Source organism: Perognathus longimembris, chromosome 11, assembly GCF_023159225.1.
Source record: "Perognathus longimembris pacificus isolate PPM17 chromosome 11, ASM2315922v1, whole genome shotgun sequence".
In the NCBI taxonomy this organism is placed as follows: domain Eukaryota; kingdom Metazoa; phylum Chordata; class Mammalia; order Rodentia; family Heteromyidae; genus Perognathus; species Perognathus longimembris.
The window spans coordinates 4,458,766-4,472,839 of record NC_063171.1 but is presented as its reverse complement, the minus strand read 5'-3'; the positions used below and the strand labels follow the sequence as shown (position 1 = coordinate 4,472,839).

The 14,074-nt window shown below is 36.1% G+C and overlaps 1 protein-coding gene across 1 annotated transcript in view; it reads right to left on the bottom strand.

Annotated features, from left to right (window-relative positions):
- The window catches only part of Fbn2 (fibrillin 2), a 228,437-nt gene that overhangs the window by 105,254 nt on the left and 109,109 nt on the right, over nt 1–14,074 (bottom strand). Inside the window, exons 12-15 of the mRNA XM_048357068.1 lie at nt 9,712–9,831; nt 8,595–8,720; nt 7,362–7,484; nt 5,625–5,747 (exon numbers count right to left, since the gene is read on the bottom strand). Of these exons, the coding sequence (XP_048213025.1) occupies nt 5,625–5,747; nt 7,362–7,484; nt 8,595–8,720; nt 9,712–9,831 (492 nt within the window). The remainder of the gene's footprint in view (nt 1–5,624; nt 5,748–7,361; nt 7,485–8,594; nt 8,721–9,711; nt 9,832–14,074) is intronic.

The window sequence follows — 14,074 nt, the reverse complement described above, 5'->3', positions numbered from 1 at the left end:
TACACAGCCTATTCAAAGCCAGGTGTTAAAGGCAGTGGCCCCACAGCAGACAGAGGAGCCACCGAGACTGCTCACGGCCCCATCTACAGAGGATGCCCAAGGCCTACCTGCAAGCTGTGCGAAACACAGAGACCTAGGATTGCACCAACAGGGGAGAAGGGTCAGATCAGATCCACCCCCTGCAAAGTGAAAGCAAGTTAAACCAGCCAATCAGGAAAACAGACTGCAGACCATCGCAAGGAAACAAGAGACTGGGGAAGACCACCCAAACAAAGAGGACTCCATTTTTTTTTTCTTTTCAAACATTTTTTAAACTTTTTTAAACTTTTTTTTAATTTTTTCATTTCTGAAATGTCGTTAGTTTTTTTGTTTTCCATTTTACTTGTTTGTTTTATCAAGTTTTTTTTTTTTTGGTTGTTCGTTTTTCTGTTTTTCTTCCTTTTTATTTTTTATTTTTTTTTTTTAAATAATTTTTCTCTGTTTTGTGCATCTGTCTTCCAGTATTATTTCTTTATTTCTCTCTTTGCGTTCTCTTTCTTTAAAAATTACTTTCCTGTGAATAACACCTCCACTCTTTTCTGCTAACTCTCCATTGTCTATCATTATAAGCTTGTTCTGTCTACTGATTCTACTCTTCTCCACATTTCCATGTCACTGAAACTAAACCAAAATCATCACCCCCCTCCCCAATACATTTTACTCTATTCTCTTTACTACCTCTAACTTTCCCTCCTGACTTACTGCCAGGACCTCCAGGTTCCATTGACTCCTGGTTATTGGATAGAAGGTATCCCTGCTTAATCCGAGTGAATCAAAGGGGTTCATAGAGAAAGCCAGTCCTAAAAGAACTTAATATAAGAACAAGAATTGCTCATAGGGTTGTAACAGTAAATACTGAATATGGGGCCGAGGATCGGTTGTTATATTGAAATTGTATTCTTTACAAACACCAAATCTAATTTTATAGACAGGTATACAAGGTATCTGTATATAATTGTGAACTTATAAGATTTACACAACAGTGCTTGGTTAGGGCTGCTTTGGGTCTTAAATGGTGCTCACAGGTGCTTGTAGATTGGCATTCCCAATCCAAATGGGCAGAAGAAACACAAGAAAGATGGCAAACAATGGAGTCTTATCTCCCACTCAAAACAAGCAGGAATCAGAACAGTGGATGAAAGACATAGTAGAGAACCCTCAAAATGCTCTACAAAGTCTACTGATAAACATGTTAAATGAAAAGTTTGAAACAATACAGCAATCCTTCCATAAAGTAATAGATGATTTCATAACCTCAACAAATAGAAAGATAAATGAAATTCAAGAGTCAAATGAAAAGATAGCTACCCAGGTAAAAGATTTGAGAGACAGCACTCAAAACCAAATTAATGAAATAAAGAAGTCCATGCAAGACCTAAGAGATGACATGGAAACCATCAGGAAAGACCAGTCAGAAGGAAAAGAGATTCAAAATCAAGTAGCTAGCCTACAGTCCCAATGAACTGAAGCAGAGGATCGAATCCCAGGAGCTGAAGATTCCCTAGAATCTATGGAGAAAGATAAAAAATCAATACAAATCCAGTCCAAACAACAAAACAGATCACTACAGGAGATACAAGACACGATCAGGAAGCCCAATTTTAGGATAATAAGTATTGAGGAAAACTTGGAGAAAGAAATTAACAGAATATTAGCTGAGAACTTCCCAATATCCAGAAGGATAGGACTATACAGATACAAGAAGCATTTAGAACCCCAAACCAACCAGACCAGAATAGGACATTCCACCGACACATTGTGATCAAAACAGGATCAGTAGAGTACAAGGAAAGAATGCTTAAAGCTGTTAGGGAGAAGAAAACAATCACAAATAAAGGAAAAGCAACCAGAATTAGCCCAGACTTCTTACCAGAGACCATGAAAGCAAGGAGAGCCTGGAATGACGTATACCAAACACTAAATAAAAATAACTACCAACCAAGAATACTCTACCCAGCCAAACTCTCATTCATAGCCGAGGGTCATATACAAGTCTTCCACAGTAAGGAAAAACTGAATCAATGTATCTCCACCAAACCACCTTTACAGAAAATCCTCAAAGATGTACTATACAGGGAAAATAATCAAGATCCCAATACAGACAGAGAAATGAACCCTAAATAGTAAACATCAGATCAAGAAATGGGAAGACACAGCTTTTAACAAGATAGTGATAATGAAAGGAACAAACGAACATCTCTCAATCCTAACTCTCAACATTAATGGACTTAATTCTCCAAACAAACGACATAGGCTCATAAGTTGGATCAAAAATCAAGATCCATCTTTCTGCTGCCTCCAAGAGACACATCTATCCAGAAAAAGTAAACATCTTCTAAAAGTGAAAGGCTGGAATAAAATCTATCAAGCAAATGGCCCTCATAAGCAGGCAGGAGTTGCAATCCTAGTATCAGACAAAATTGAGTTCAAATTTAAAAAGGTAAGAAGAGATAAAGAAGGTTACTACATACTAGCAAAGGGATCTCTCCTACAGGAAGATATAACTATTCTAAATAGCTACAAACCAAATGCAGGAGCACCCAACTTCATCAAACAAACACTACTGACTCTAAAAACACTCATAGACCCAAACACATTGATAATTGGGGACTTTAACACTCCACTATCACCTCTGCACAGATCAACATGCCAAAAACTGAACAAAGAAACCACAGAACTAAATAATTACATAGACCAACTAGACTTCAGCGACATCTACAGAATATTCCACCCAGCCACAATGGAATACACATTCTTCTCCGCAGCACATGGAACGTTCTCCAAAATAGATAATATCTTAGGGCACAAAGAAAAACTGTACAAATGCAGAAGTATCAAAACCATTCCCTGCATTCTCTCAGACCACAAAGGAATAAAATTAGAGCTCAACTCCAACAGCCACCACAGAAAATCCTACAATTCATGGAGACTAAAGAACACACTGCTGAACCATCAGTGGGTCATTGAAGAAATTAAAATGGAAATTCAAATGTTTGTGGTATTCAACCAAGATGAGGATACAAAGTACCTGCTCCTTTGGGACACAGCAAAGGCAGCACTCAGAGGAAAATTTATATCTCTGAGTGCATACACCAACAAACTGGAGAAACAGTAATTCAATAATTTAAGGAAGCACCTTAATTTCCTTGAAAGGGAACAACAAGCCAAACCCCAAGTCAATAGACGGAAGCAAATAATAAAAAATCAAATCAGAATTAAATCAATTAGAGACGAAAAAACCATCAAAAGAATCAACAAAACAAAGAGTTGGTTCTTTGAAAAAAATCAACAAGATAGACAGACCCCTGGCAAACCTGACCAAAAAACGAAGGCAGCACACTCAAATAAACAAGATCAGAGATAAAACAGGTCACATCACCACAGAAACAACCAAAATTCAGAACACAATAAGGGACAATTTTGCAAACCTTTATGCCAACAAATTCGAGAACTTGGAAGAAATGGATGATTTCCTAGAAAAAATTCATATCCCCAAACTCAACCATGAAGATTTAAACCTTCTAAACAGACCCATATCCAGCATTGAAATAGAAACGGCAATAAATGATCTCCATTCCAAGAAAAGCCCAGGTCCAGATGGATTCACTGCAGAATTCTACAAGGCCTTCAAAACAGAACTCACATCAATATTTATAACTCTTCAATGAAATTGAAAGAGTACATTCACTACCAGACATATTCTATGAAGCCAGTATAACCCTCATCCCCAAACCAGGCAGGGATTCATCATGGAAAGAGGACTATACACCGATTTCCCTGATGAACATAGACGCAATAATTCTCAATAAAATTCTGGCCAATCCACTTCAACAGGTCATCAAAAAAATAATACACCATGGTCAAACTGGATTCATTCCAGGGATGCAAAGTTGGTTTAATATACGCAAGTCAATTAATGTAATTCACCAATATTCAGTTGGACAGCAAAAGGAGACTAACATTTGGCAGTATATTTAGAATGCAATCACAAATTTTTTTGAGGGGAACCAAACCGAAGGGCTAATCTGTATCTCTCACATATACCACTAAATTGGCTTCTCTTTGTGAAGAATGGAAATTTCTGAGGATTTCTCCAAGTGATTAGTAAATTCTAAAACCACTGGAAAATACATATGAAAATAGCTACTTTATTTTATTTTTCTTTCATTAGTATTGACTTGTTTACTACTTAAAGCAACAACACTTAAAGAACTATTCACTAAATATGTCTCTACTCATTCCATAAAATAATACTAAAAGTAATAGTTTACTTACTTAACTTTTTGTACTATTCAATGCTTTGCACTGATAAGTATTTTATAGTAATATATTTAATCAGAAAAAAGGGCATAAAGAGGTAATTATCTTGCAATCACTCTCATTATCTTTTCTTTTCTTTCTTCTTTAAACATTTTTATTTGTATATATTAATGGTGCTTTTATTTTGACAGGTTCACTAAAAAGAATAAAACTATGGAGGGCATACCAACAATTTTTGATATGCTTTCTGTGTGAGGACAACAAAAAATGAACCTTCATGTCTGAACACTGAACTCCTAACAGTCTCATGTGGGGATTGCTTAAAAGAAAAAACAAATTCCTCCCTTCCAAGCTAGCTTTGTTCTCATTGGAAATAACAAAAGGTAAGGAAGCATATTAAAAGAAACAAAAATATTTTAGTTATCTAAGCAGGAACGACTACATTCTTTTAGCAGCAGTATCTGAAGTAACCCTGAACAAAGTGTTGACAACCTGTAGACTGCAATCAGTTCTAGCCTGCACAGAGTGTATGGATTTGAGTGAACGGATTGTCTCCATCTGCAGATTCTTGCTGATCCTTCCTTGTCCCCTTCTCCACCACCCTTTTGGGATCCAAATGTTTTGATTCACAGAGTACCAACTGTGTCAAAGAATTTCATTTCTCTTAAATATACTTTCAAGCCAGTATTTGTTGTACTATATAAGCTGAAACATAGATGGTGCCCCATAGCTAATTCATTCTTGAAGTCTCACAGAAATCCTGTGGAGAGAAAACATCACTAATGTATCTTTGTAATCTTACATTGCTATCTTATTAATGGAACACAGTTTGAGCTTTGAAATGCCAGTGACATACTATAATCTCTGTGTTCATGTCTTTTTATTGTGAGAAAAAAATCAATATCTATTGTCTTCAGAGTTCAATTCTATAATATTATTAAAGATGCTGGTATAATTAGAACACACTAGGGTCTCTGCCCATATTTCCTTTACACAAAACTGCTTTATTAAGGTAATCTATATACCATAGAATCTATCCATTTAAAGACTGCAGTGAGTAGTTCTTTTTTTTTTCCTGCATACTCACAGATACAGTTAGTTTTAGAACATTTTCATCCCTCAAGAATATCCTTTAGCCTTCCTCTCTCTCTCCCCCATCATCCTCATTATCTCCACCCTTAGCAATTACTAATATGCATTGACTATGTTTTCTTATTCTGGACATTTCCTATGTATGGTATCATTCAGGATATCATTCAGGAACACCATTCCATTGTATAGACATATCTCTGCTCAAGTGTTGCCTCCTAGAATGTTTCTCTTACCAACACACACACGTCCATCCACACCCACAGCCAGTCCCGGGGGACAATCACAGCGGAAGGATCCTTCATTGTTGATGCAGTGCCCATTCATGCAGATGCCTGGGGTCTGGCATTCGTCAATGTCTGCCAGAGATTGTCAGAAGTCAGTTATTACTGAAGAGCAGGGGCAACTTGTGGCCACTAAACCATAATATCAACCTTCTCAGTTTATAGTTTGCAGAAGAACATATAAATATGAAAATAGATTTTATACATTTTCAGAAAGAAACAACTTGTTTTAATATATAGTTCTAATTAATGAAATGGATTCTTCAAAAGCTATGGTGGTTTTGTATTTTTTCCACAAAAATTACTTTAACTATAGGTAGATGCTGTTTTACTACTAATTTGGCCATTTTACAATAAAATAATTTGAGGAATCATTTTAATTTTCAATCCTCTTGAGTCTATTGAATGGAGCCCAACATTAAATGGCTTCTTCAAAAGATGAAATGAACTTCAAACAGAGAGCCACCAAATCATAGACATTTCAGGATTAATGGATTACAGCATTTGTAGTTGGGAAGTTGCTAAAAAATAATTCCCGAAAGCAAAAAGTGTTGAGATCTACGTTATCCTAGAAGTACATCTAAACTTAAGAAATGCTGAAGCAAAAATCCACTGCCACACAGTGCTACACATTCCATCACGGTGCTCATCTGGGTACTGTATAAAATCTCAATCAGCTAATCTGACATGACGTGCCAGGGCCATAAAATTTAGTTTTGTACGCCTTTCTCATGGGTAGTCAAACATCTACCTATTATTGAAAAATACTGAAAATCACTCCTGATTCTCTCTCACTACTATCCCTGGATTGGTAATGAGTCATATTTGGACTGTAGAGACAATCTATTCATTGGATTTATTTTGTCTAAAAGAAGGAATCTGGGCTGGGGATATAGCCTAGTGGCAAGAGTGCCTGCCTCGGATACACAAGGCCCTAGGTTCGATTCCCCAGCACCACATATACAGAAAACGGCCAGAAGCGGCGCTGTGGCTCAAGTGGCAGAGTGCTAGCCTTGAGCGGGAAGAAGCCAGGGACAGTGCTCAGGCCCTGAGTCCAAGGCCCAGGACTGGCAAAAAAAAAAAAAAAAAAAAAAAGAAGGAATCTGAAATAAAGACACCTCAATTTAGAATTACAAAATGTACTCCATCTTATTAAATTAGAATTGTGAGTATAAATATAATACAGTTTTATTTATTTCTAAGAGGCCCATCATTTGTTTACTAGTTATTTCTAGACTTTGCTCTTCAAAGTCATCATTAAATCAAAAATTTTAAACATAGTAAGATTCCAAATGATCTGAAGGTTAATTCCATGAAAAACATGCAATTCCATAGCAGTAAGGAGTAAATGATTTTTAAAAATCTACTTCTAGAAACATAAAAATGACAACCTTGTACAATCTTATCTTTTTTTATTCAGCTATGCAGTGAGACAGATATTACTGTCTCCTTCAGACTTGATAAAATGAATCTGTCAGTTGATTTTTTTTTCTTGTACCACTATTACTTCTGTGAAGATGTTAGTATACCCTGGACAACAGCATGTTTTCCTGGGAAACGTTATGGACATCTGCCTTACTGAATTAGTAGGAGATATGAATAATAGGAAACCCATATGAGGTAATTTGAGCTCACCCACACAGGTTGGATGCATTCACAGTGACTTTCTCATTTCAAAGCCATACATACCAGTACAATATCGCCCATTTGGAGCCAGGACAAATCCTGGCTTGCAGATGCACTTGAAGCTGCCATCTTCGTTAATGCACATCCCATTCAGACACATGTTGGTAGTCGTGCATTCATCATGGTCTGCAGAAGAAACAGTGACTTGAGGATACCAATCTCCTCTCCTTCCACAACCTCCAGTCAAATCTCCACTATTATTTAAGCTACATCAACTTAGATTTTATTTTTTAGTAGCAATGCCAACTGCATGAAAACAAATAGTATGAAAAGTTGGAAAGATCTTTAATATAAAGAAATCAAAGGAAAAGAATCACATGAACTATGATCAGTGTTTTATTTTACCAAGAAAGGCAACAGGATTTCAATGGGTAATTCTTTCCTAAGAGAAAAGAAAATAAAAGTAATAAAGCAAAGGTGAAATCATCTGGTCTTTCACTGATGAATTAATAATACACTCGGCTACTGCTGTGTATTTCCATGCTAAAAATCTATGACCACAAATTTAGGTCCAATTTCTGCATATACAAAATTATATATGCATAAATCTTGTAGTAATAATATTCTCACAGATTGGAAATGGAAAACCTTCTCAGTTTTTTCACTTTAAAATCTCGTAGGTGCTAACAACTAAACTGATGAAGAGTAATTGTTACTTACAATTACATATGTGGCACACAGGAAATTTCCAAAACTGTTCATTATTCAGTCATAACATTTCAAAAAAATTGTTCTAACACTTTAGCAGTTTTCTGTCAAGTGCATTTATATTTACCTAAGTTACCTGAAGTACTTTGACATAGGAGGTGTGAGGCTCTCATGGAAATGGTGTTTGTGTGTATATGTATGTGTATATTTCTAAACAAAAGTTATATGTGCATATATATAGAGAGCTGTACATCACTTTTATAAGAACAATAAAAATTTTTAAAGCTATTATATTTTTAAAAACCTTTTTGTAACTGGGAAATACTGGCTTACACCTGTACTGATAGCTATTAAGGAAGGTGAGAACTCAGAATTTCTCACAGTTCAAAGTCAGCCCGGGGAAGAACATTTGTGGGCCACCAAAACTCCAGAAATGGAGCTGTGAGTCAAGTGATAGAGCACTAGCCTTGAGCAAAAGAAGCTTACGGACAGCACCCAGACACTGAATTCAAAGCCCAGGATCAGCACAATAAACAAACAGATGAATGAATGAACAGAACTTTTGTCAGGAGCAAAAGATTTCCATACCAACACAGTTTTTTCCATCTGTAGTTAATTCAAAGCCTGCATTGCAAATACACTGGAAGCTTCCATCAGTATTCACGCATCGACCATTTTTACAAAGAACACCATTCTGGATGCATTCATCAATATCTGGGAAGATAAAGGATGGCCAAATATTGCTCATTTGTATATCTGTTGATAGGGGTATTAAGATAATAAATGCCATTTGCAATACCCAGGTTATTTTTACATGTAATATTGAAGATCACACATCACACTATTTATTCAGCAAAGATTCCATCCCTGGCATCTTTTCTTCTTGGAAAGGTAGATATAAGCAATTTTACAGCCCATATATTGGGGAGAGGGAAAGAAAAGAAAACAGGGTATGCGAAGGGCTTAAGAGAAGGAGGGTAGGGAATCAAAAATTACTGGCACAGCTGTTTCTGACATAGTGCATGAAGACCTTAAAAAAGTCAATACAAGATGCTGGGTAAGTGAAAGGTAAATGCAGAATTTCTGGATTAAGTGTAATACGATGAATGAATGTTGCTGGAAAAAACTGATTCAAGCACCTACCCTTGGATGAATAAGAAATTAAAAAGTAGACAGAGTCATCTGGTAAAAGACTTGTGAGATGAGTCAGCAGTGAGGTAGTTTGGATGGTGATGGTGGTGTGTGTAGCAATAAAACTGTAAAAAGACAAGGCATGATTTGGTGTCAGACTATATGTGAGGTTCAAAGAAAACAGTAGTTGAAAATAACTATAAATATTATACTTAGTGAAGAAGAGGAAGGGAATGGTGATGTCACTTGGAGAAACGGGAGTGATAATGTGGGGAGGACCATACATTGAAGTTTTCTGCAGTCAGATCTCACATTTCCTGCGGTATACATACATGCAAACAGTGTTAATGTTCAAAGTGAACATGTCTGTGGGTGTTACCCAATGAATCTGTAACACTGCAACAGCACTCCTGCCATTCTGTGTTTTAGTTTAACAAATTTAATTTTTGACCTCAACAGTCTAAGTCGTGATGTTTCATGGAAAATTTTTCCTATGTAAAGGAAAGCTGCCTTACCATGCCTAGACCATTACCATTTCCAATGCCTCACCACGGAAGATTTTCCTGTGCCTTACCAACGCATGCCTGCTTGGTAGGAGTCCTCTGGAATCCAGCATGACATTTGCAGTAATATGATCCAGGTGTGTTAACACAATCCCCATTAGTGCAGGGATTTGATGTGCATTCATCAACATCTGTGAGCAAGAAAAGAAACCATTACATATTTCACTCCATCTGTGGAAATGTTTGTTTAAACTACATTTAGCCCTCCCAAATTTGAGAGAAGGCCAGTGGTAATCGTCTACATAGCAGAGTATTTATAAATCAATAAAAATTCCTTACTTCAAATATATACAGAGGCCAGGCTGAAGATTTACAAAAGATACTGCCTCTTAGAAAGTACAAGCAAGTTTGCTTGCCATCAAGAAATAATAATTTTTCAATTGGGATAATTGCCAATGATTATGAAAGCACAGGCCCCAAAAGAACAACATTCATGCCTATGGACTGACAATGTTGATTAACACCGGATTCTGGGCAAAAAACTAGCCTCACACCGGATTCTGGGCAAAAAACTAGCCTACCTAAGGCTTTGCACAGTATCAGAAGATCAAGAAAAGATTTTTAGCAGTATGTTTTTATGTTACTTGTTGTCACTGCTATTTGTTTTAATGAAGGGAATGGTGGATTAAAGAATTTCCTTGTTGCTACTTCCTTGTAAATTCACTCTTAAGTACAATTCTATATCTAAGATGCTTTATTTTGTAGGAACCAACACAAGGGGCCAGGAAACGAAAAGTGATTAAAATAAAGTCAATTTCTTGCAATCACTTCAGATTTCTTTAGTCTTTTTTTTCTTTATTGTCAAAGTGAAGTACAGAGGGGTTACAGTTTCATATGTAAGGCAAGTACATTTCTTATCCAACTTGTCTCCTCCTCCCTCATTTTTCCCTGTCTCCCCCCTCCCCAGGTCCCAACCCCCACAAATTGTACGATTGGTTTATACCAATTGGTTTTGTAAGTACTGCTGTTGCACTGGTTTTTGTCTTTTTATCCTTTGTCTCTCAATTTTGGCGTTCCCTTTCCCTTCCCTGGTTTCAATACATGTCTATACAATATCCGGGGTACTAAGATCAGTTACAGTAATAGCTGAAGTAAAACCACAGGAAGGGAATACGAGATAGAGAAAAAATGGTACAGTTTCACATGTTATGTTGAAATTAACTACAACAATGATATACCACTTCTTTCCATTACATGGAGTTCGTTTCACTTAGCATTATCTTATGTGTTCATACAGGCATAACTATTGAGCTACTGTATGCTCTTCTGCTATGTATATCCTGGAGATCTACTAATTATTCCCTATGAGGGAAACCATGGAGTTCATGTTTCTTTGGGTCTGGCTTACTTAGTATAATTTCTTCCAAGTCCTTCCATTTCCTTACAAATGGGGCAATGTCATTCTTTCTGATAGAGGCACAGAATTCCATTGTGTATATGTACCACATTTTCTTGGTCCATTCATCTACTGAGGGGCATCTGGGTTGGTTCCATTTTTTAGCAATGACAAATTGTGCTGTGATGAACATAGTTGTGCTGATGGCTTTAGTGTGGTCTTGCTTGTAATCTTTTGAGTAGATGCCCAAAAGTAGAGTCTTAAATTGGCCCAGGTTTTCTTTTTTCATTTTCCACATATAGTGAAGTTTATGCAAATATTAGTTCTGATCTGAAATGTGAGAATGTCCCCATTTTGCACTCCAAGGTTTTCTCAGTCTTGATTTAATGCAAATTCACTTCAGAACTCAGAGAATACCTAAATCATAGCACAGACTGAAAAATTAGAGCAGGAAGATCCCAACTAAGTCATCTATACCAATTTAAGTTCAATTTACCTTTTCTTAGCAATGGTTGCAAAGCATTATTTTTAATGCAGGTAAGTTAAAATTCTGGCTGTTTTGTGAAGGCAGAGTTATTTATCATCCCATGAACACACAGCAGATATCCACAATACAATTTTAACTAAACTGGAGAACACAACAATACAATCAACTCACAAGTTTACTATTTTAATAAATAGAGTGCTCATTTCACAGTGTGAACAGAAAGACTGCACTTTATCAAAGGTGCTAACTTCATTATATAAATACTTAGGATGAGTGCAATTAAGCCTTCTCCAGTAAAGGGAAAAAGAAAACCTCAAACTCTCAAGGCTAATAAAGACAATAATGAATAACTGGATTAAATTTTTTTGTAATTTATCTAATCTCCTTTTCATCCCATTATAACTCACTTACATTTAAACTTTTCATTGATAACATCAATTCCACTGGACCAAAGGAATGAAGCAAAATGAGAAGAAAAAAAAAAGAAAGAGTTTAGAGTGTTAGCAAAGTATATGTAGTATAGTTGATGGCCTTTCTTTCTATGAAAATGTGCAGTTTTGATTATCAATGAAATTCTGTGTGCACATCATTGAAATCCAACAATGAAAAATGTGTCAATGCATCTTGACAAGTCTCAACACAAAACTCTGTTTAAGTAAAAAACATGTAACCAGGCAATCAACCCCATTCTCTTTAGGAAAACTGTCTGGAAAGATATAATGTCTCATCCTGGGATCTTTTTTGTTTGTTTTTCCCCTTGAAAGCTCACTCTCAAAGAGTCTTGTTCCTATGATGGCTCTTTCTACTTTTGCCAATTCACCTGTCATCCTAGTCTGTGTTCTTAGTTCCTTAGGAATCATTCTCTTGTTTCCTCATTTGAAAGAAACACATTACCAAAACCTACTAGTGACTTTACATCTGACTTTAAACCCCATCTGTTCCTTATTGTGTTTTCTAGGGTTAAGGTAAGATTTTAAGTTTTAGTTTTTTCTATTTCATTTACTTCCTCACAGTGTTGAAGAGAAAAGCCAGGTCCTTCTGCATGCTAGGCAAGGGCTTTATCACTGAATGAAATCCTCAGCCACAAACCTAGATATTAATTTTAGAATCACAAATGACCTCTGCCACTTCTCAAACATACATTTTATGTCTTCTCTTAACTCTGGGACTCCTATTCAAAACACCTCCAAAGTGATCATAATTATTTTGCTTTGTTTACAGGAGTGGAAACATTCAATCACTCCACTCAGTGAATTCTTGCTTCTATTATTTTCACTGAGCTTTTTAAAGAAAATTGATACCATTTCAAACTCTTAAAAATAAAGGAATTGTAAAAAATGTTAACTATTAAAATTGTTTTAAGAATTACTGAATTTTCCAAAACTACTGGAGTAGAAAGAACACTTTCTCTTGAAAGATACTTTATCAAAATAGTAAATATCAACTGTTGATTTACACTGGCTCTAGGATTACCTGTGGCCCAGGGGAAAAGAAACTATTTCTAACTATTACAAATACAATAATGTGAATTGAATTAAAACCCATTCTTAATGTTTTGTTTTATATAGACAGTAGGAGAGTCATAAGATTTAATTATGGAGAAGAATTTTCAGGAAAAGGGAAGAAAGAAATGAGAAGTAAGTATAATTACTTTCAGGTCTTAGAAGAGTAAGGATTTTGTCTTTGATACATTAACAGAGCTACTGCTTTCAAGTTAAGCTAGTTTAACACACATCTACCAAAAGTTTATAAATAGCAATTGTAGCTCATTAGTTCTCCAGACACTGGCACAATTTTAATAGATACCACTTGTAACTGTAATATAAAATACCTTCAGCTTATTCTGTCTGATGTGCTAGTTTTTTCTTCATAAACTCAAAGTGACTTAAAGCTATCACTAGAAACAGAATAGGATTACAAATATCAAAAACATCTTTTCTGACAATGTGCTCCAACACTAAGATCTTTTGGTATGAATTACTACAGTTATAAACAGAGCATGGTAGAACTTAAACCCTATAGTTCTGAGAGCCACCTAGAAAGTAACCATTTGTAACAGTGCTAGGATAAATGAAGAAGCCTGAAATTTATATTCACACATCAACTTTACTTTTATTTTATTTTAATTTATTTATTTTGCTAGTCCTGGGGCTTGGACTCAAGGCCTGAGCACTGTCCCTGGCTTCTTTTTGCTCAAGGCTAGCACTCTGCCACTTGAGCCACAGTGCACCTTCTGGCCGTTTTCTGTATATGTGGTGCTGGGGAATTGAACCCAGGGCTTCATGTATATGAGGCAAGCGCTCTTGCCACTAGGCCATATTCCCAGCCCTCACATGTCAATTTTAGACACACAATCCCAACATCATATAGGGCAGAGTTGTTACGAAAAGTAGCAATAGTACTTGTCATGTGGGTTTTGATAAAAGATAGAACTTATAATTAGCAGGAGTAAAGATTTTGCCAAAGAACATTTGACTATTTATAACATCACTCATCAACCACACCAAATTATCATTATAGGCAGATGCCCTTGGGCTCTGACAAGTAGCAC